Source organism: Rhinolophus sinicus, linkage group LG09 (genome assembly GCF_036562045.2).
Source record: "Rhinolophus sinicus isolate RSC01 linkage group LG09, ASM3656204v1, whole genome shotgun sequence".
Taxonomy (NCBI): domain Eukaryota; kingdom Metazoa; phylum Chordata; class Mammalia; order Chiroptera; family Rhinolophidae; genus Rhinolophus; species Rhinolophus sinicus.
The window spans coordinates 19,167,921-19,190,994 of NC_133758.1; the positions used below are offsets into that span (position 1 = coordinate 19,167,921).

The 23,074-nt window shown below is 38.6% G+C and overlaps 1 protein-coding gene across 1 annotated transcript in view; it reads left to right on the top strand.

Moving 5' to 3' along the window:
* The window catches only part of CFAP53 (cilia and flagella associated protein 53), a 26,773-nt gene extending 4,767 nt beyond the window's left edge, over positions 1-22,006 (top strand). Inside the window, exons 3-8 of the mRNA XM_019721721.2 lie at positions 2-175; positions 7,103-7,406; positions 11,131-11,349; positions 16,288-16,504; positions 18,294-18,396; positions 18,776-22,006. Coding sequence (XP_019577280.2) covers positions 2-175; positions 7,103-7,406; positions 11,131-11,349; positions 16,288-16,504; positions 18,294-18,396; positions 18,776-19,004 — 1,246 coding nt within the window. The 3' untranslated portion in view covers positions 19,005-22,006. The remainder of the gene's footprint in view (position 1; positions 176-7,102; positions 7,407-11,130; positions 11,350-16,287; positions 16,505-18,293; positions 18,397-18,775) is intronic.
* The last annotated feature ends 1,068 nt before the right edge of the window (positions 22,007-23,074 follow it).

A 23,074-nucleotide genomic window follows, 5' to 3' on the forward strand; every position in this document is an offset into this window, starting at 1 on the left:
GGCTACGTGAACTTTTGGCATCAGAAGAAAATGAGTATTTTACGGAAATGCAATTGAAAGAAGAAACAGTTGAAGAGAAAAAAAATAGAATGAAAGATAAAACCAGATTATTAAAAGAGAAGAAAGAAGAAGAAAGAAAGGCTTTTGTGGCTGAAAAGCTAGACCAGCAATTCAGGTAATGAATTCAGAAAAACACACACACAGAAACTGAAGTTGGTGTATTAAAAATGTTAGGAATGCTAATTGACATTATTGTAAAATGTAGGCACTGGGGGTTTTTTGTTTTGTGGTAAGAACACTTCAGATTTACTCTTTTAACAAATTTCAAGTATATAGTACAGTATTATTGCTTGTGGTCACCATACTATATTCGATCCCCAGAACTTCCTCATACATCTTATAAGTAAAAGTTTGTATTCTTTGATCAACATCTCCCCATTTCCCTCATCCCCTATACCCTGGGAACCAGCATTCTACACTTTGTTTCTCTATGTTCGACTTTTTTATTTAATTTTTTTTTTAGATTTTAGTAAGTGAAATCATACTGTATTTGTCTTTCTCTGTCTGGCTTATTTCGCTTAGTATAATGCCCTCCACGTTCATTCATGTGGTCTCAAATGGCAAGATTTCCTTCTTTTTATGCTATGCTGAATAATATTTGATTATATATATGTAAAACAATTTTATTTATCCATTCATACATCAGTGAACACATAGGTTAGTTCCAAATTTTGGCTATTGTGAATAATACTGCAGTGAACACGGGACTGCAGATAGCAACATACTAATTTTTTTTGCTTTGGCTATATACCCAGAAGTGAAATTGTTGGATCATATGGGAACATTATTTTTAATTTTTTGAAGAACCTCCATACTGTTTTTCATAACGGCTGTACCAAATTACATTCCCACCAACAGTGTACAGATTTTCCTTTCCTCCATTGCCAACATTTGTCGTCTTTTTGATAATAGCCATCCTGACAGGTATGAAGTGATATCTCATTGTGGTTTTGATTTACATTTCCCTTGTGATTAGTGATGTTGAGCATCTTTTCATGTACTTGCTGGCCCTTTGTATGTCTTCTTGGAAAAATGTCTATTGAAGACCTTTGCTCACTTTTTAATTGGATTATTTGTTCTTTTGCTATTGAGTTGAATGAGTTTCTTATATGTTTTAGCTATTAACCCCTTATCTGATTGATGGTTTGTAAATATTTTCTTCCATTCCTTAGGTTGCCTTTTCATTTTTTAAAAAAAATTTTTATTGGGGAATATTTGGGAACAGTGTGTTTCTCCAGGGCCCATCAGCTCCAAGCCGTTGTCCTTCAATCTAGTTGTGGAGGGCGCAGCTCATCTCCCAAGTCCAGTCGCTGTTTTCAATCTTAGTTGCAGGGGGCACAGCCCACCATCTCATGTGGGAATTGAACCCACAACCTTGGTGTTGAGAGCTCACGCTCCAACTTACTCAGCCATCCAGCTGCCCCTCCGGCAGCTCAGTGGCAGCTCGTTGTCTTCAATCTAGTTGTAGAGGGCACAGCTCACTGGCCCATGTGGGAATCGAACCGGCAACCCTGTTGTTCAGATCTCGTGCTCTAACCAACTGAGCCATCCGGCTACCCCAGGTTTTTATTTTGTTGATGGTTTTTTATGCTGAGCAGAAGCTTTTTAGCTTGTAGTCCCACTTGTTTTTGCTTTTGTTGTTTGTGCTTTGGGTGTCATCCAAAAAATCATTGTCAAGACGAATGTCGAGTTTTTCCCCCCTGTTTTCTATGTGTTTTACAGTTTCAAGTCTTATGTTTAATTCTTTGATCCAATTTGAGTTAATTTTTATAAACTGTGTGTATAGGGGTCCAGTTTCATTTTTTGTGTGTGTGTATGTGAATACCAGTTTTCCCAAGAATATTTATTGAAGAGACAATCCTTTCCCCATTTTGTGTTTTTGTCCACTTTGTAAAAGATTATTTGACCACATATGCATGGGTTTATTTGTGGGCCCTCTATTCTGTTCCAGTGGTCTGTTTTTATGCCAGTACCACGCTGTTTTGATTACTATAGCTTTGTAATGTAGTTTGAAATCAAATTTGTGATTCCTCCACCTTTGTTCTTCTTTCTCAAGATTGTTTTGGGTATTTAGGGTCTTTTGTGGTTCATCTAAATTTTAGGATTGTTTTTCTATTTCTGTGAAAAATGTCATTGAAATTTCAATAAAGATTGCATTGAATCTGTAGATCACTTGTATAGTATGGACATTTTAGCAAATTTAATTTTTCCAATGCAAGCACAAAGGATATATTTCCATTTATTTGTTTCTTCAATTTCTTTCCTCAGTGTCTTACAGTTTTCAGCGTACAGATCTTTAACCTCCAGTTAAATTTATTCCTAAGTATTTTATTGTTTTTGATGCTATTGCAAATGGGATTGTTTTTTAAATTTCTCTTTCAGATAGTTTGTTTTTAGTTTATAGAAATGCAACTGGTTTCTGTATATTGATTTTGTATCCTGCAATTTAACTGAATTACTGATTACTTCTAACAGTTTTTTGTGTTTTTTTTTGGAGTCTTTGGGTTTTATATATATACGATCCTGTAATCCCCAAACATACAATTTTCCTTCTTCCTTTCCATTTTGGATGCCTTTTATTTATTTTTCTTACCTAATTTATCTGTCTAGGACTTCTAGTACTATGTTGAAAAAAGTGGAAAGAGTAGGCACCCTTGTCTTGTTCTGATTTTAGAAGAAAAAGCCTTCAATTTTACACTGTCAAGCATGATGTTAGCTGTGGGCTTGTCATATATGGACTTCATTGTGTCGAACTACATTCCTTATATACCTAATTTGTTGAAAGTTTTTATCATAAATTTATCAAATGCTTTTTCTACATCTATTGAGATGATCATATAATTTTTATTTTTCCTTCTGTTAATGTGGTGTATCACATTTATTGACTTGCATATGTTGAACCATCCTTGTATTCCAGGGATAAATCCCACTCACTCATGGTTTATGACCCTTTTAATGTGCTGCTAAATTCAGCTTGCTAGTATTTGATTGAGGATTTTTTGCATTTCTGTTCTGCATTGGCCTGTAATTTTCATGTCTTGTGTTCATGTCTGGCCTTGTAACACTGGCCTTGTAAAATTAGTTTGGAAGTGTTCTTTTCTCTTTAATTTTTTTTTTTTTTTTTTTTTTTTGAAGCATTGAGAAGGATGGTACTTTTATTGATTGGCGAAACAAAAAACAAATGTCACTTACCCTATCAGGTCACCCCAAGTATGAGTGGGGTAGGTTGTGCGTCATGTTACTCTAGATTCAGTAACAGAATGGCCCAAGATGAAGTAAAATGTAAACTTTGAGTTAAAGTCTGGTAGAATACAGAAGAAACACAAGAGTTCATTTTTCACAGCACATGAAATTTGAATAGGTGAGAAATCCAAAGGTCAACAAGTGTGAGAAAGCTGCAAAACCAGTCACGGGGGGATCAAAACATGGTTCAGAGACAAAGTTTTTGCCATCTTCTGTCTCTGTCTGCCGTGAAGTTGCTATTAATCATATAGACTGCCCTAACTGCTCATAGTAGAGGCCCAAAGGAGAAGGAAGCTATTGCAGGGAGTTGTGCATACAAATTGCAGATATTTGCTATTACATCTAAGTTATATTTGTGAGGATGAAATAAGATTTTATGTGCGAAAGTACCATGTAAAGCACTCACAAACAAAAAGGTTTTCTCTTATCAATGATTATTATCATTAAAATAGATAGCTGTTCTATCAATCTATAGATAAAAGTGAGCATCCTTAAATGAAAGGTTCCTAAGGTCAAGTGAGTAGGTAAATCATTAGGATATAGGAACTTTCATCAAAAGTTCTTTATTGAGCCCATTCGCAAACTTCAGCTTCTTGGTACTGAATTTGATTTAGAACCAGGAAGACTTGATGTTTATGAACGTTGCCTTCAATCAGAGGTTCTTACACATGGCTGCTTGCCAGAGCCTCCTGAGACACTCTTAAAAAAATGCAGATTCTTGGGTCCTACCCCCAGATATTCTGATTTAACTAGTCTGGTCTGGGAGGAGGGGAGGGAAGAAGTGGGGAGTGTATTGGCGTAGAATTAACCCCTGGGCGTTCTCAGAATGTGAAAAGAATTCACGAGACTTTACAAAGTGGGACAGTGAGAGAGCTTTATAGGGGAAAATAATTGATGTTCATTTTTTATCTCATCTCTTTAATTTTTATTTTTGCGTATATTTAATAATTTATGTTATGGTAATAACTGAATAATGTGTAAACAATAGTCATATTTGTACATACTTAGAATTTTTTTTACTGGAATGGATACATAATCAAAATAGTTTGAAGACCTACTGATCTAAAGAAATACGTGATATGGGCACCTTCCTATAGTGTTGACAGGCTGTCTTGGCAGCGTGCATCACAAACTGCCTTAACAATGTTTTTGTACTCTGATTTTATATTAGGAAGGGAATCATCAGAGATAAGCAGAAAGAACTACATTTAAGTAGATTCATTGTGGCATTATAATAAAAGTCAGAAATAAACACATATGTTCATCAAATAGGGAAATGTTTAAATGAACTATCATATATTTATAGGCTCCCACCTATATTACACAGCTTCGTAAAGTATAATAAAGTTTTGAAGGTAAGAATTATTTTAAAGAGTATTTCATGAGGAAACATTCCCAATATAATGTTAGGTAGAAAAATTAAGATACAAGGAGATATTGATATAGATATATAGTCATGCGGAATAACCCCAATTCTAGTAAAAATGCGCACACACACAAGACTGGGAAAAACTACACTAACGTGCTAATAGACTAACTATCTCGTGGTAGTGTGAGTAAGTATTTTTAGTGTCTTCATATTTTTCTATATTTTCAAGTTTTTCTGCAATGAACATGTATTAGTTTTGTAATTAGGAAAAAAGAGGTTGTTGTTTTTTTTAAAGGCAAAAATGTCATAAGCCATACTTGTTATTCTTAGGCTTTACATTTTCATTATTTGAATAACTTTCCTAGAGTATGAATCATAGGATTGGGAAGGACTTTAATAAATTATCATGGTCTATTCTTACAGAATTTCACTGATGAATTTCAGACAGATGAATTTATTTTTCAATGTTAAAGTGTTTTGTTTTGTTTGTTGATAACCTAGCAATTTCAGTTTCTGTTGTCTTTTTGAGCCATCCGCAGAATATGAATAACTGCTGGTTATCATTTATGTTGCTAATAAGCATGGCTATATAACAAATAAAACAACAATTATTTATTGGACATTGGGTAGGTAGTATGGGGCACATATTTCTAAAATATATTCCTGAGTGCCATCACTCAAAGTGATTCCAGTTTAGTTAGGAAAATGAGATTAATCCTTGCCAAATGGTGAACAATACTCAACAGTATTTATAAATGTCAATTTGGAAGGTATTGACCACTTTCTCAATAAGTGTTTAGACCTCATCCTTTCTTTCAATCTTAGTAACTAAAATTTCATCAGAAGTTCTTTATTGAGCCCATTCTCAAACTTCAGCTTCTTGGTACGGAATTTGATTTAGAACCAGGAAGACTTGATGTTTATTAACGTTGCCTTCAATCAGAGGTTCTTACACGTGGCTGCTTGCCAGAGCCTCCTGAGACACTCTAAAAAAGAATACAGATTCTTGGGTCCTACCCCCAGATATTCTGATTTAACTAGTCTGGTCTGGGAGGTGGGAAGGGAAGAAGTGGGGAGTGTATTGGCGTAGAATTAACCCCTGGGCATTCGCAGAATGCGAAAAGAATTCACGAGACTCTACAAAGTGGGAGAGCGAAAGAGCTTTATTGAAAGTCAGGCAGAGAGAAAGAGTGCTGGCAAAGGGAAGTTTTGCCAGGACAGAGCCCGATAGGTACAGCTGCCTTGATGAGAAGGAGTGCTCGGGTTTTATATTTTTCTAAGCAGGATGTAGGGTGCTTGTCAGCTTGCAGGGGTCTGTTGTTACAATTGTCTTCTCCTGGGAACTGCCCTGTTCCCATCTATGATGGATATTAGCTTGCAGGGGGTTGCTGTTGCGATTGGGAACCGTTCTCTTCCCACCTATGATGGATGTAAGGGGCTGTCAGCCTGCAGGTGCAGTGCTGGTCAGGGGAGTCAGAGCCAAGCAGTTACTGTTTAAGCTCGCTCCTGCCAGCTTACAAGTTCGCTCCTGTTAACTCTTTGCCTGTCCCATCCTGTCAGCTCACAAGCCCGCTCCTGTTAACTTTTTACGTGTCTCATCAGGGAGTACGAAATCACCCCTAAGTAATTCTAAAGTGCAGACATTGTTGAATTTCACAACCCTTAAATTGAAAAGGGGCTCGATGAAAAACAAACAAAAAAAGGAATCGATGAAGAACTTTTGAAGAAATTTGAATTACTAAGACTGAAAGAAAGGATATGGTCTAAACACTTATTGAGAGAGGATTTCTTATGGAATGGGGACATAAGCATGAATGTCAAAAGGCAACAGTGGGGCTGTTTTCTCAAGTCTGGCGGAAACCCTTTCAGCGGACATGTGCTCTACCGAGAGTGAGTCCAGTTGCAGTGGGGAAGCTTCACCATGATGTGCTGACTCTATACCCTTGGATCTTTCTTTGGCTGTCCATGTGGGGTCTCTTCCTACCAAAGCTTTAATCCACTTGTAATATTGCAGGGACTCGTCTCGCTTCTATCTCTTCTACAGTAATAATCAGTTACCACTAATTGATCTCCTATTATCTACCAGATATTTATATCCATTAGCTCTGATCCTTACTAGAACCTTGAAACAGACAAAGAAACAAGCTCAGAGAGGTTAAGTTTTTGATCCAAGGTCACATAGGAAATGTTAAAACTCGGATTCAAAGCCTGCTCTGTCTGACTCCAGTGCCTGTATTTTGTCTGTGACGTCACAGTGCCTGCCTCCCCGCTGCCCCCTCACATATTTCCTCTGCTCGGATGGTGTGTGTCCAGATCTTGAATTTTCCTCACTTCAGGGTCTGACTACACATACTGACTACAGATATATACCTAAATAGAGCAGTGTCTCACGAAAGGCTTGGTTTTGCCTTTTTAAAATTGTCCTTTCAGGGAACGCTGTGAGGAGCTCCGTGGTGAATTGTTTTGTATCCGCCAGAAGCAGGTGTCCGAGGAGCGGAAAACACAGATTGCATTTAATGAGGAGCTGAAAAGGGAAAGACTAGTGGAAGAGCAGATGTTCTCAAAGCTTTGGGAGGCAGATCGATTAGCCAAGGAAAAGCGAGAAGCCGAAGAGGCGAGGAGACAGAAGGAGCTAGTGGAGAACACGCGCCTGGGGCTGAACGCCCAGATCACCGACATCCAGGCACAAAGGCGGGCAGCCCAGCAGCTGAAGGAAGAAGAGGCGCGCCTTGTGGTGGGCTTTTCAAAATGCTTGTCTTAGGCTGATCGGCCTAGTGGGACGAGTATGCAGTTTGCAGGCTTGTTACTGTACAGTTTGCCTAATGGTCTGGGCTCGTTCACAGGGCACCATGGGCAGAGCCTTGGATTTCAAGGTCCAGCTAATAGTGCCATCCCATTGACTAGGGCAAGTTACTTCACTACTGTGACTCAGTTCTTCATATGAAATATGAGGCAAAATGTCTTTGTTGTAAAGATGAAATGGGATAATCATTGGCTGTGCTACTGAGGTCTAGTGACAATTTGGCAACATTGATAGGGAAATGGACAGTTTCTAAACCCTATGCAAAGTGCGATACCATAGCTACTGTGACCCTCTAGCCATCAGCATAGATAATTTTTTTCCCACACGATCACTGCCCCTACTGTATAGAAAGTAGAGCTGTCACTGGAAATATGTGAAAGCACTCGAACAAGTAGCAATTTTATATGTCTGTACAGCTTGCAGCAACTGGTACTTTATTACCACTAAATTTAGGGAAAAGGTATTGTTTTCCTGGGAAATCTCCAGTGTAAAATTTAGAACTATAAGAATTGTCAAAGGTAAGGTATTTTACAGTCCTGGAAGCCTTCTCCGGGTTTGAAACTGTTTCCTTTTGAAGAGTTTAGTGGAAGATATCTAACTATTTTCACTTCTCAAAGAAAATCAAAATGGTGGGCCCCAAACTGCCTGATATTTACCCATCCTCTGGTGTAAAGTACCTAGTGAGGCATTTTTACTCACAACATTCTGCCATCAAAATGTGTGGGTTTTTTTCTCACACCATACAATTCTCTGATTTTGTGTGGATGTCAACTAGTGTCTTACAGCTTGATTCAATTCTGACACTAAATGCCCAGAGATATCGTTAGACTGCACAGGTTTAAGAGCTCAGTCCCATGAGACTGCCCCCACTTCAGACACCCGGCACAAGTAGTGGGTCCCCAGGTTACCTACACTTCTGGTTACAAAGTGACTGCCCCTCGGTTCAATAATTCACTAAAACAACTCACAGAACTCAGGAAAAGGCTTCATTTACCATTACTGATTTATTGTGAAGGATCTAACTCAGGAAGAGCCAAATAGAAGAGATGCATAGGGCAAGGTGTGTGTGGGGGTGGCACACAGAGCTTCCGTGCCCTCTCTGGACACACCATGTTCCCACCACCTCGATGTGTTCACCTGCTCAGAAGCCCCCCGAGCCCCATCATTTGGGGTTTTTGTGGAGGCTTCATTATGTATGCATGATTGGTGACATCCTTGGCTACTGGTGACCAAACTCCATCTCCAACTCCTCTCCTGGGAATCGAGGGGTGGAGCTGAAAGTCCCAAACCTCTAATCACATGGTTTGGTCTGTCTAGTTAACAGTCCCTATCCTGAAGCTCCAGCCACCATTCATCTCAGATTACAAAAGTTAGTCTTATCACTTTGGAGATTCCAAAGGTTTTAGGAGCTCTGTGCCAGGAAGCGGGACAAAGACCAAATATTTATTTTCCATTATACCACAGCTAGCTATCTATTTCTACATTTATTTTTGTTATTGTTCTTTTCAAAAAAAATTCTATTTTGTTTTTTATTCTTTTTTCTACATGTCTTTAAAAACTTTTTTTGTTTTGAAAAGTTTTTTGGAAATAATTTTAGACTCACAAGAAGTTGCAAAAAATAAATAGAGTGTTCCTGTGTGACCTTAATAACCTAACATTCATATATACACACACACGCACATATACACATACAGAGGGTGCCAAAAAAATGTATACACATTTTAAGAAAATAAAAATCTCTATTAAAACTGTAATACTTAACATATACCAATAACAAAAGATGAATACAAATCATGTGTATACATTTGTTTGGCGCCCCTGGTGTGTGTGTGTATTAACATTGCTGTAATAGTTTCAGCTACAGTTATTCCTTATTTAACTAAATTAAAACCTTCTTTGGATTTCACCAGTTTTGACATGCATTCTTTGGGGGAAGAGGTATAATTCTATGAAATTTTATCACATGAATGGATGTATGTAACTACCACCAAAATCAGGATACAGAACTGTTCCATCACCCAGAGAAACTCCTTCCAGCTACTGCTTTATGTTATAACCTCCCTCAACCCTAACCCCTGGCAGCCACTGGTATGTTCTTTGTCACTATTATTTTGTGGTTTTGAGAATGTTATATAAATTCCACATTTTTAAATGTTTTATGAACATTTTTAAAAGCACTGAAGTGGAGAGTACAATGAACCTCCATGTACCCATCTCCCAGCTTCAGTGGCCGTTCTATTTTGCTATATTGGTTTCCTCTGTCCTTCCCATACCCTCTGTTTTAATGTTTTAATAAATCCCAGACAGCTCATTTCCTTTTTAAATACATCTCAACTGTGCATCTCGGCAACAACATAATTAAGGACACTTTCTTACAGAGTGCCAATATCAGACCTAAAAATATTAATAATCATTTTTATCTAAAATCAGCATCAAGTTTCCATCATTGTCTAAATTATTTGATATTTAAATCAGGATCTGTACACGGTTGTTAAGAGTGGCTGTTTATTATTCAAACCACAGCACATTTGAAATAGAAAGGGGTGCAATAAATTCATTGCATCGGGACAACAGGTGTTAAATTAGAACTACCCTGGTGAAACAAAAACATGGTAAACTACTTTAGGGCTCTTCGTCTTGAAGTTTTCCCCCATCCCATCTCTACCTGTCTCGTGGTCTGGATTTGGTTGATTGCTTCCTCCTGGTGTGCTTAACTTTACTTTTAAAAAAGTATGGCCTGCTATTCCACTGGCTTTCATGTTCCATACCCCTTGCTTTTCCTCAGATCCTGCTGAGTATTTTCACGTACGTTATCTCATTTGACCCTCCCAGTTCAGTGTGGATGTACTGCTCATGGCCTTAATGGAAAAGTCTAGTACATAACTCCCCTGTCACAAACCAGTAATCGTGGCTGTTGTGAGTCTTGGTTAAATCAAGTTAAATTGGGATTTGTATTTGATCTTCACTATTACTACGTCATCTCCTGTCCCAGCTAGGTAAGTACCTCTCTCTTCAGGAGAGTTCTGCTGCCTCTAGCAGGAGGACGAATGCCTTAGTTGTACCGTACCCAGATTTTCTACCAAACCCAGAATGCCCAGCAGCATTGGTGCTCTGGTTAAAACTGCTTGATTGGCCAGGCAATTAAGCCAGCCTGGAGCATCAGAAAGATAAGAATATGTGAGGAAGAGGGGAATACTTATAAAAAACCCAATGCTTAACATTAAGTTTTGTATATTTAGCTGATGTGCACATTTCCATGTTTGGACTCTTCTTGCTCTTTAGTAATGTATCCAAATCTAAATGTGCAACTTTGCATAGAAAAATCTAGAAGGCCAGTGCACTGAAATTTTGAGGGCCGTGGTGTGTGATGAGTACTAGGTTTAAAGGTGGTTTCTCTTTATACTTTTCTGCATTTTGAACTCAACAACTATTTATTACTTTATAATCACACACACATACGCAGAGAGCAATTTTACAAAGCCTTGTTGCTGACTCAGCAATGAAAAGGTGAGTTTTATTTCTTACAGTCCCGCTAAATCCAGGTGTGCGTATTTCTAAAAAAACCCTTTATTCCCGTCGCTTAAATGAAGTGCATTAATTTATTGGTTTTGTCCAACTGTACTGATGCATTGTCTTCATTGTTGTTTTACCTTAGGAAAATGACAAAGTTCAGGTGAAACTTGAGAACGAGCAGGAGAATTTAAAGAAACAGAAGACAAAACAGGAAATTAGGACCACTTTGCAGAAAGCCCTCCAAGAGAAGATGGAACATGCTCAGCAGGAATACAGGGAAGAGCAGGACTTGAACATGAAGCTCGTGCAAAGGGCCCTGCAAGACTTACAGGAAGAGGATGATAAAAAGAAGCAAAAGAGAGTAAGACGTTTATTCAGTGCCTGTTATGTGCTGGACGAGAGTCCCTGTCGAGCTGTCAGTCTTACGGGAGCCAGCCACATGCAGAATGAGCCATAGCAGTGCTACTCTAAGTGTGGTCCAGGAACAAACGGCATCAGCAGCCCCTGGGAGGATGGTAGAAATGGAAATCCGTAAGCTCCAGCATCAGAATTTACAAATCTAGATCTAGGCTGGGGTGAGAAAGCTGTGTTTTAATGAGCTCCCCCAGGTGATTCTGATGCTTACTGAATTTTGAGAACTCCTGATCTATCACATGGTGTTAGCACAGCGATAGCAGGAGGGGACTGCAGGAAGTGGGGTGATTAAATATGCCTGGAAGTTGGGGGAGACATCACTGAGAAAGTGGTATTTGAGTTGGACCTTGAAGGATATGTACAGTTTTGTCAGGCAAGGAGAGTAGAGAAACACCTTCTAGTATTTATTTAGCTGTCTGTTCCTTTGAAATTTGTGTTGCACTCCTGAGGGTGTTGTGCTTTTCCTACAGTACGATTTTTTTATAGACTTAATTTTTTTGCAACAGTTTTAGGTTCACAGTTAAATTGAGCAGAAGATACAGAAGTTTCCCATACACCTGCTGCCCCCAGAGAGCCCCCTCCCATTATTAACATCCCTCATCAGAGTGGGACATTTGTTATAATTGATTAACCTGCATTGGCAGCATTCTCACCCAAAGTCCATACGTTAAGGTTCACTCTCGGTGTTATCCATTCTATGGGTTTGGACAAATGTATAATGACATGTGGCCACCATGACAACATGATGCTGCAGAGTACTCCAATGGCCTAAAACTATCTCCATAGTTTTGCCTTTTCCAAACTGTCATATAGTTGGAATGATAGAGTATATAGCCTTTTCAGAGTGGTTTGTTTCACTAAGTACTATGCATTTAGGTTTCCTCCGCATCTTTTCATGGCTTGATAGCTCATTTCCTTTCAGCACTGAATAATATGCCATTGTCTGGGTGGACCACAGTTTGTTTATCCATCACCTACTGAAGGACATCCTTGGTTGTTCCACGTTTTGGTGATTATGAGTAAAGTCGCTGTACACTTTCATGTGCAGGGTTTTGTGTGGACCTAAGTTTTTAATTTGGGTAAATACCAAGGAGCATGATTTCTGGGTCATATGGTAAGAATAGGAGTAGTTTTGTAAGAATCTGCCAAACTGTATTCTAAAGTGGCCGTACCATCTTGCATTCCCACCAGCAAAGAAAGTTCCTGTTGCTCCACACCCTGACCAGCATTTGGAGTTGTCAGTGTTCTGGATTTTGGCCATTCTAATAGGCGTGTAGTGGTATCTCACTGTTGTTTTAGTTTGTGTTTCTCTGATGACATATGATGTGGAGCATTACGGGTTCTTAACCCAATTTCAGTGTGTAGAGGTGGGGGTTCCCCCCACACACTGTCTAGCAATGCTGGGGACACCATCAGAGTGTCCTACCCTTCAACTCAACTCTGACCCTCTTTACCCAGAGATAGCATCAAATTCCACAGGGAAAGGGCTTGGTCCTGCAAGACTAGACTCTACTTCAGATATAAATTTGCAAGCCCAGGTTAACTGTCCTTCTGACCAACTGGCTGCAAATTGGAGCTTCCAACAACCCTCTCCAACTCAGGATGCCAATGGCACATTCAGGTTTATGACCAACATGAATCAGAGGTACCCACAACTCCCTCACTGGGTTTGATTAATTTGCTAGAGCAGCTCACAGAACTCAGGAAATTTGTTTACTCACTAGGTACAGGTTTATTACAAAGGATAGTAAAGGATACGAATCAACAGCCAGATGAAGAGATACATAGGGTGAGGTCCTAAACAAAGCAGCTTCTGTCCTCCTGTTGTTTGGGCCCAGCAGAGTGGAACATGAAAGTGTTCCCCAACCTGGAAGCTTTCTGAACCCTCTCCTTTTGGACTTTTATGGAGGCTTCATTACATAGGCATGATTGATTAAATCATTGGCCATTGGTGATTGACTCAGCCTTCAGGCCCTTTTCTCTCTCAGGAGGTCAGGGAGTAGGACTTGAAGTTCTAACCCTCTAAACACGATTGGTTCCCATGGCAACCAGCCCCCCAACTTTAGGTGCTGTCCCAAAGTCACCTTATTAACATAAGATATCTTTTTTGCTCTAATCGCTTATGAAATTTTTAAGGTGCCAGAAATGGGGGCAAAAACCAAATATATATTCCTTATTATAAATTGTTCACACTATTAAAGCATCATGAAATCATATATTATGTGACCTTTTGACTTGCTTCTTTCACTTAGCATAATGTTTTTAAAGCTTATGCATGTTATAGCATGTATAAGCACTTCATTCCTTTCTATGGCTGAATAATATTCCATTGTATATAAATACTGCATTTTGTTTATCCATTTGTTGGTTGATGCACATTTATGTTGTTTCTACTTTTTGGCTACTTTGAATAATGCTACTATAACATTCATGTGTAGATTTTTATTTGGACATGTGTTTTTGTTTCTCTTGGCCATATACCTAAGGTAATTGAGTCCTAGGGTAACTCTATGTTTAAGCTTTTGAGTAATTGCTAATTGTTTTCCAAAGTGGCTTCACCATTTTACATTCTCACTATCAGTATTTGAGGGTTTTGATTCCCCCCCCCCATCTTCTGCCTCTCCCCCCACCCCTGTTCAAGCTGTTGTTTCTCAGTCTAGTTGTGTAGGACACAGCTCCCTGGCCCATGCTGGTATTATGAGCCTTGTGCTCCCCCCCGCTGAGGAAGTCGATTTCTGGTCATCGGTTGACCGCTCACAGCAGCTCATGGCCGCTCATGGCAGCACACAGCAGCCTGCGGCTGCTCACACCAACCTCTGGCTGGCTGCTCATGGCAGCCCAGCTCCAGGGAGAGCTGTTGTTCACAATCTTAGCTGTAGAGGGCGCAGCTCCCTGGCCCATGTGGAAATCGAACCAGCGATCTAGGCCTTAGGAGCACTGCGCTCCCACCTCCTGAGCCACTGGGCTGGCCCTCTGATTTTTTACATGCTAATTAACACTTGTTATTGTCTGTCTTTTTTATTTTAACCATCCTAGTGTGTCTGAAATGGTATGTCATTGTGATTTTGATTTGTACTTCCCTAATGACTAATGATGTTGAACCTCTTTTCCTATGCTTATTGGCCAGTTGTATATATTCTTTGAAGAAGTCTATTTGAAGTCTGTTGTATAGACTTCTTCAAGAAAAAGTCTATTGAAGTCATTTGCCCAATTTTTAATTGAGTTATTTGCCTTTTCATTATTGAGATGTAAGGTTTTTAAATATGTTCTACAAGTCCTCTTACCTAAGTGGTTTGTAAATATTTTTTCTCATCCCATGGTGACTCTTGAAGTGCAAAAGTTTTAAATTTTGATAAAGCCCAATTTATCTATATTTTCTTTTGTTGCCTTTGGTGTCATATCTAACTAAAATAATACTTCCTACCTCAAGGCCACGAAAATGTGGTCCTATGTTTTCATCTTAGAGTTTTATAGTTTTAGCTCTTACATTTAGGCCTTTGATCCATTTTGAATTAAAGTTTGTATATGGTGTGAGGTAGAGGTCCAACTTCATTCTTTTGCATGTGGATATCCAATTGTCCCAGCACCCTTTGTTGAAGAGACTTTTCTTCCCCCTATTGAATTGTCTTGGCAGCCTTGTCAAAAATCAGTTGACAGTAAATGTGAGGGTTTATTTTTGGACCCAGTTCTATTCATCTATATTTCCATCCTTATGCAGTATCACATATCTATATGTCTTGATCACTGTAGCTTTGTAGTAAATTTGAAATCAGGAAATGTGAATCTTTTAACTTTGTTCTACTTTTTCAAATTGTTTTGACTATTCTGGCTCCCTTGCATTTCGGTATGAATTTGGGATCAGTTTATCAATTTCTGCAAAGAAGCCAATTGGGATTTTGATAGAGATTGTTTTGAATTCTATAGACCAATTTGGGGGTAGTTGCCATTTTAACAATATTGTTTACTGATCCATGAACATAGGATGTCTTTCCATTTACTTAGGTCTTCTTTAATTTATTTCAACAATGTTTCTTCATTTTCAGAGTGTAGGTTTTGCCCTTCTCTTGTTAAATTTATTCCTAAGTAAGTATGAGACTATGTATTCAAGCCATTCTGAGGGTGCAGCTACACCCTCAGACCTTGCTGGTCCTCCTCAGATCAATGATGTTCGGATTAGAGATTGGACGGAACAACACAAACATAATACCATGAAAGACGGAGAAGCCAACTGAAAATATTTTTGTTTTAAAGCCCAGTTCACAACCTTAGCTGCACATTAAAATTATCCAGGGAACTTAAAAGCTATCCATTAAACAGAAATCTCTGGGGGTGAGACTCAGCCCTTAGTACTTTTTAAAGTTCCCCAGATGCTTCCGAAGTGTAGCTAAGACTGAGAATTGCTTTTATAAAATATCAGTGACTCATCCTCTCGTCAGAGATGGTGATATAATAGTAGGGACTTATTTTGTTTATCAGGTTAAGATTCCATCTACCTAAATTAAAATAAATGAAAATAAAGTTGTATAATTGCAAATTATTTGGGAACTGCTTTGAGAAACACTTTGGGAAAGTGTTTGTATTAACTTATTCAACAATGTGCTTTTAAACATTTTAAACAGATGCAAAGAATAGTACAATGAACCCCCATGTGTCCTTCATCTAGGTTCAACAACCATCAACTGATGGTCATTCCCTACCCATTCCCTATCACCACACCTGAATATTCTGAAGTAAACCCTGAACATAGTATTTCATCTATAAATGTTTCAGTATGTAGTTCTAAAACATTGAGATTGTAGCTCTGAAAGATTGTTTGTAAACACCCTCAATCTCATTATCACACCTAATAGTTTTAACAACATGAAGTAATTTTTATTTTACATAGGTAGATATGGTAAGAGAACAGAAGATATATCGTCAATATTTGGCACAGCGGCGAGAGGAAGAAAAAGCTCAGGAGAAGGAGTTGGACAGAATATTAGAGGAAGAGAAGGAAAAGAAGTCGGCTGAGAAAAACAAGCAGCTGAAACTTGAAAAGGAGGCAAGGAAACAACTTGTGGATGAGGTCATGTGCACAAGAAAACTTCAAGTTCAAGAAAAGTGTAAGGAAGTGAATTATATCTTAGTTGGGACTTAATTCAATTTAATGAGCAATCAAAATATTTACTAAGTGAGCATTATGTATGAAATACTATGAGGGATGTAAAAAGGATGAAGGCAAGATACCTGCTTTGCAGAACTTATCTAATTGAATACGTGAAGTGTAAACATATAAAGAGTTTTATAGTCTGGCAGACTCTGAGCAGTCACGGGGGAGATTTTCTCAAAGTTAAAGGAACAGTATGTCCTTTGGTCTCTGTGCCTTAGTCATTGTAAAGGACAGTGAGAAGGTAGGGCAGAGACACACATCTCTCCTCCCCAAACCCCCTTTTTATCTGTTCCTCTTTTCTTTCTGCAGGTATCTCCATACCTCCCTACGTGCATACTTTTGCTTGGGTAGTTTCCTCTGCCTTTTATGCTTTTGACCTTGAGAAATTCTGTACATCCTTCGAGACAGCTCAAACGTCTCATTCCTTGAGAGGCCCTCTGTGTTCCCCTACTCATAATAAATCCTCTTTCTGGAGCTCTCCCTGCGTCTTGCTGATGTCTCAGCACACAATTGTATTCCCTCAGGTTTTGGTTACAAAGGGAAGTACTTGTAGGATGAACAGCCACCTCCAGGTTTCCGCCATTCCACGTCCAGCCCAGTGAACCAGAGAGGCAGTAGACGGATAGATTTACTGTTAGGGTCCCATTAGACTCCACATTAGTCGTCTTCATAAGACAAAAGTCCTCTTGGTTCCATTGATTAATTCTCCACTCCAGGAATTGAAACAGCACTTGGAAATTAAGTCAGCATTAGATGGAGTTTTAGGAAAATGAGAAGAACACTAATAAGCTGAAAAGATTTCTGTATTCCCTTATGATAAATGTTTTAGAATATATAGAGGAAACCTACAAAATTTAAATATTTGGGACCATTTATAAACAAGGAAACAAGATCAACCATAATTCCATTAACCCAGGAATAGCTGCTACAACTTTGCGTATTTCCTTCCAGTATTTTTTCTATGTGTATAATTTCTCTTCACAAGTCAGGATCATGTTGTATATATTGTTTAACATCCTGAATTTTCCACTTATCATAAACATTATTCTAGGTCATTTTTCTTCAAGTATAAGATTTGTAATGCTGCTTAAAAATCCATTATAAAAATGGACCGTAATTTATTTTACCTAAACATAACTAATTGACTTTCAGATTGTTTTGAATCTTTTTACTACTACTTTAGCATTGCAGGTTATTATCTCTGTAAATAATTTTTTTTTGGCTCATGTATGATTATTTAAGATAAATTCCTGTAAGTGGATTTTGGGACCAAAGATAGCTACATTTCAGATGTATATTGCCCGGTTGTGTTTATTCTTTTGTGAAATCTGTTGTGGGTTTTTTTTCCCCCCTCATTTTTTCCTACTGGTATAGTTCAGTTTTTCTTATTTAATTTATAAAAGCCTTTTAAGGCTTTCTTTAATATTTGCATGAAATATCTCATTAACGTAAAAAATGGCAACAGAACTATTTGTCTTCAAGAAAAGAAAGGTAAGGACTGTTCTAAGAGTGATAATCTGGTTTGAAAAAAGCTAGTTGTAGATACTCCACAAAAAAATGATTAAGAGACATATGTAGATCACAGCACATATGACGTAAAACCCTATTCTGTCCTCAATGGCGATCCAGCCCAGTAATTCTAAGCTCTGCCTTTCCAAAAACAATATGGCATTGATGCCCAGAAAGATGTCAGCAAGTCTTGTCTGAAAAAGTCGCTTAGCAAAAATTACTGTCTTCCCTAGTGCAACGAAAAGCAAAAGAACAGGAACAACGTGCTATGGAGCAGGAAGTCATAAATGAAGGTCTGAAAGAGCTTAATCGTGAAGAGAAGGAGAATTTTGCAAGGTATGACTTTGTTTTCTTTATTATTATTTACTACCTAAACAAAAAAAGGGCTAGAAAACTGGCAGGCTAGCCTGTTCCCAGTTTTATCCAATGTTGAAGAGGAGTGAGAAAGGGGATGGAGAAAGGCCCAGGACGCTCTCCGCATTGCAGTGAATATTTTGAAATATTCCCTCCCTAAAAATCAACATTTGTTCTAAGATTATCTTAATTATTATTGTGTAATAAACACATGATTGAATTTTTCATCTATTCCCCATTCACCCTGATTTTAATGGGTATTTAAATTTGACATCACAAATTACCTTTTAATTGTAATGCCCAAAATAAATCCAAATGCTTACTTTTATAACTTTATCTTTTGACATTTCCAACACTTTAGACGCTCTGGGTTAGCCCAGGAGTACAGGAAGCAACTTCAGATGCAAATGTCTTACCAGCAGCAGGCCCGGGAAGCCCAGAAGGAAGAGGAACGCCGAGAGTTGGAAGCAGGGATAGCAGCAAACAAGATTTGCCAGGAAAAGATCCAGGAGATTCTGTCCACCCATCAAGTGCTGCCTCGAAACATCCATCCCATGAGGAGGGCATGCCCCAATACGCTGCCACCATAGTTTCGTAAACATCACATTTTTTTCAGTGTTTTCACACTTTTAACTATTTATGTTTGATTCTATGTTCCTTTTAACCCATGGATAAACTGTTTTTTTCTCCTCTGAATTTGCATAATGATACATCAAATTAAATATTCCTCTTTATCGATTTCATAGACTTACAAATGTGAATGATCTACCTCATAGCACACAGTTATTTTCCTGACTTACCCCCTTGCCTACCTTTCTTGTTCTTTTTATTAATAGCTACACTTTCTTGTATCTCTCTACCCATATGCCCGTGTCCTCTTGCCTCCTTTCTCTTCTCTCTCATAGACGTGACTCACAATATTAGCAGGGCATTTTTGCAGGCGAGCTGGAACTGTCGGCCACTTTAATTAACCCACTTATACAGTCATTAAACAAATATTTACTGAGTGCCTCTCACGTGCCAGACACTGTTCTGGATCCTGAGACTTCAAAGCAAAACAAACCTCTTGATTTCACAGAGCTTACATCCTAGTGGAGGAAACCAGAAGATATATGTTAAAAGCTGTAAAGCAGGAAATGGCAGGAGTCCTATTTTATTTTATATGCAGTGGTCAGAAAAAACCTTTTTGACCAGTTGATATTTGAATGAACCAGCCATGTGATTAGCTGGGGGGAAAACATCCGAGGCAGAGGAAAGAGCCAGTGCAGTGGTACCAGGGGAAAAGTCTGCTTGTGCATTTGAGGTGTAGTACTTGTGCTGGAGGAGAGTGAGTGAGGAGAGCGTGAGTGAAGAGGGAGAGGTAGAAGATTAATCAGGAAAGTAGTGGGGGCCAGATGATGTAAGGCCTTGGAGTCATGGTAAAGACTGGCTTTGACGTGGCTATAGGAAACGTAGAGGGTTTTGAACAGAGGAGAAACATGGCGTGCTGTAAGAGGGTTGCTGGCTGCTGTGTGTAGAGAATAGACTTCAGGGAGACAGCAACAGGGATTCAGTTGAGAAGTGATCGCAGTAACCCAGGTGAGGGTGATGGTAGTGTGGCAGCCAGCCTCCAAGATGGACCCCAATGACCCTCTCCTTCTGTATTTCTGCCCTAGTGTAGTCCCCTTCCATCCTACATCGTGCCTGCCCTATGTGACCAATAGAATACTGCAGAAGCAACAGGGTATAACTTCCAAGTCTGGGTCATAAAAGACACTGCAGCTTCCATCTTTGTCTCTTGGATTGCTTCCTCTGAGGGAAGCCAGCCAGCTGCCATGTTGTAAGGATTGGATGCTCAAGAAGCCTTCTGGAGAGGCCCATGTAAGGCACTGAAGTCTCATCAAGAGGCGACCTACCTTGCTAGCCATGTGAGTGAGCCACCTTGGAAGAAGACCCTTTAGCTCCCACACCTGTTGAGCCTTAAGATGACTGTAGCCCTTGACTGACATCTTGAGTGCTCAGTTAAGAAGTTCTCGAATACCTGACCCCCAGAAACTAAGAGGGATAATAAATATTTATTATGATTTTAAGCCACTAAGTTTTGGGGTATTTTGTTAGATCCCTGCTAAGTAACTAATACAGGTATCTGGGATCAGAGTAGTATTAGGGGCACCGAGGGAGAGGTCAGATTCTGTCACTGTTTTGAAAGTAGAACCACCTAGATTTGCTGATGGATGGATGTGCTGAATGTAGACGTAGAAAGGAAGTCAAATAGAATCTCCATACTTAAGATCTGAGCAACAGATGAGTAAACTGCATTTGTGCTGGGAAACAGTTTACACCCCTCAAGCTGTTAATTTTGAAGTGTTCTCAGCCAAATGAGTTCAAAGAAATTAGGAAATTACTGGGTAGTTCTGGTCAGTATTCTGCTTGGGATTCTATCCCTGGGTTCTGCTCTGCAAAGCGTATTTCATACATGGAAGTGTGTTGTGTGGTATACCTGTTTTGGAGATATTCCAAGAAAGAGAAATTTGGAAAAGTCTACAGTCTAGATCCCTTTCTTGGAGAGTCATTAGACACGTAGAACTATCTAGACTCCGAGAAACCCTAAATAATGGAAGCCAGCTGCCTTTGTTTAACCCTCTGTTACCCCCACTTGATCCTGAAATCCAATTTTTCATTGTATTGATTACAATACCTTTTGGGATGTACTCACCTTTCTTCTACATGTTCACATTATTTATTACATCATTCCCCACAAAACATTCAGAGAAGCTTTCCGCAGGACAGTCTTTTCTAAATAAAACTTTTATTTCTAGCCTATGTTCTATGTAAAATTTTTAGACAACTTAAATTTATTCTTTTAGACTCACTTTTAACAGCTATATTGAGGTATAATTTCCATATCATAAAATTTACCCACTGTAAGTGATTTTTGATAAGTTTAGAGAGTTGTGTTACCACCGTCACAATCCAGTTTTAGAACACATGTATCATCCTGCAAAAGTTCACTTGTACGTTTATAGTAAATCCCCGCTCCTTTACCTGGTGCCACGCAGCCACTGATAGGTTTCCTGCCTTTATAGTTTTTTGCCTTTTCTTGAAATTTCCTATTAATGGAATTATACACTATGTAGTTGCTTGTGTCTGGCTTCTTTCACTTAGCATGTTTTTGAGGTCTGTGTATGATATTGAATGCATTGATAGTTCATTCCTCTTTATTGTTGTAATATTTCATTTTATGAAGATACCCCATTTTATTAATCATTCACTAATTGAGGGACATGTGGGTTATTTCCAGGTATGGCTGCTAGGAACATATGTTTTATTTCTTAAATTGCATTTCTCTAATGACTAACGATGTTGATCATTTTTTCATGAGTGTATTAACCCTTTGTTATAGATCTTGTTTTGTGAAGTGTCTGTTCAAATATTTCCCCCATTTTCTAATTGGGTTGGTTTGTCTTCTGATTACTGATTTATAAGAGTTCTTATATATTCGGGATATAAATTCTTTATCGGTTAGATGACTGGCAAATATTTTTCCCCAGTCTGAGGCTTGTCTTTTCATTTTCTTAATGGTGTCTTTTAAAGAGCAAAAGTTTTAAATTTTGATGAGGTCTATCTTCTTTTTCTTTCTTTTTTAGACCATACGTTTGGTGACGTATCTAAGAAATCTTTGCTTAACCCAAGGTCACAAAGATATTCTCATGTTTTCTTCCAGAAGTTTCAGAATTTTAGCTCTTAACATCATTATGTATTTTTCTAGGAATTTTCCTACTTCATCTAAGTTGTCTAATTTAAACACATGAAGCAGTTCATAAAATTTCCTTATAATTGTTTTAATTTCTAAGGGGTGCATAGTAATGTACTTCTGTTATTCATTTTGGATTTGGGTTATTTTTTTGTACTCTGTGATGAGTAAATTACTGGAAATCATGGCCTCTCCATCCAGTGCCTTTTGCTGACCCCAGTTTAGTATAACTCTCTACCAATGAGTGTGGTACTAGGATGGTGAAAGCAATTTTTAAGACACAAAAAGTAAAAATTACATCAGTGTTAAATTATGCTGTTCGTCTTTCTCAGACTTATTTTTGTGTAAAGAAAACTAGCCTTTCATCATATGGATGCAAACATTTTCCCTTGTTTTTCTGCCCTATTGGTGGCAGAGCAGAAAGCTGTAAAGGGCCTGGATATTTTATTTCCTAGAAGGACTGATTTCACGTCTTTGGTCTTCTTTGTAAATTTTTTTTCATAGCTATCATATCATTTTTTCCCAGATCAATATTAGTATCGTTTGGTTATTCCACTAGTCTTTCCATTCAGATTGCATTGGGTTTCTAGATTGTTCAGGGATGTGGTCATCTTTACCATATTTATTTTTCCTATCTATAAATCACAGTGTGGCGCTCTTCATTGCCTACCAATTCTCCATTTCCTCTCCTCTCCTCTCTTGAATTAGCACGATTTAGTTTTTGTTTTGCTTACTGTGCGCATGTTCACATGTGTGTGTATCTGTGAATGTGTGTGAGTGGCTGGGCACACTGCCGTGCAAATAAAGACTACCTTCTTATACTCCCTTTCAGACAGTGTGTGTCCAGGTGCCTAAATTCTGGCCAAAGATATTAAGTGTTATATGGGCCTTCTAGGAAGTCTCCTTCAATGGGAGAGGAGGAAACTT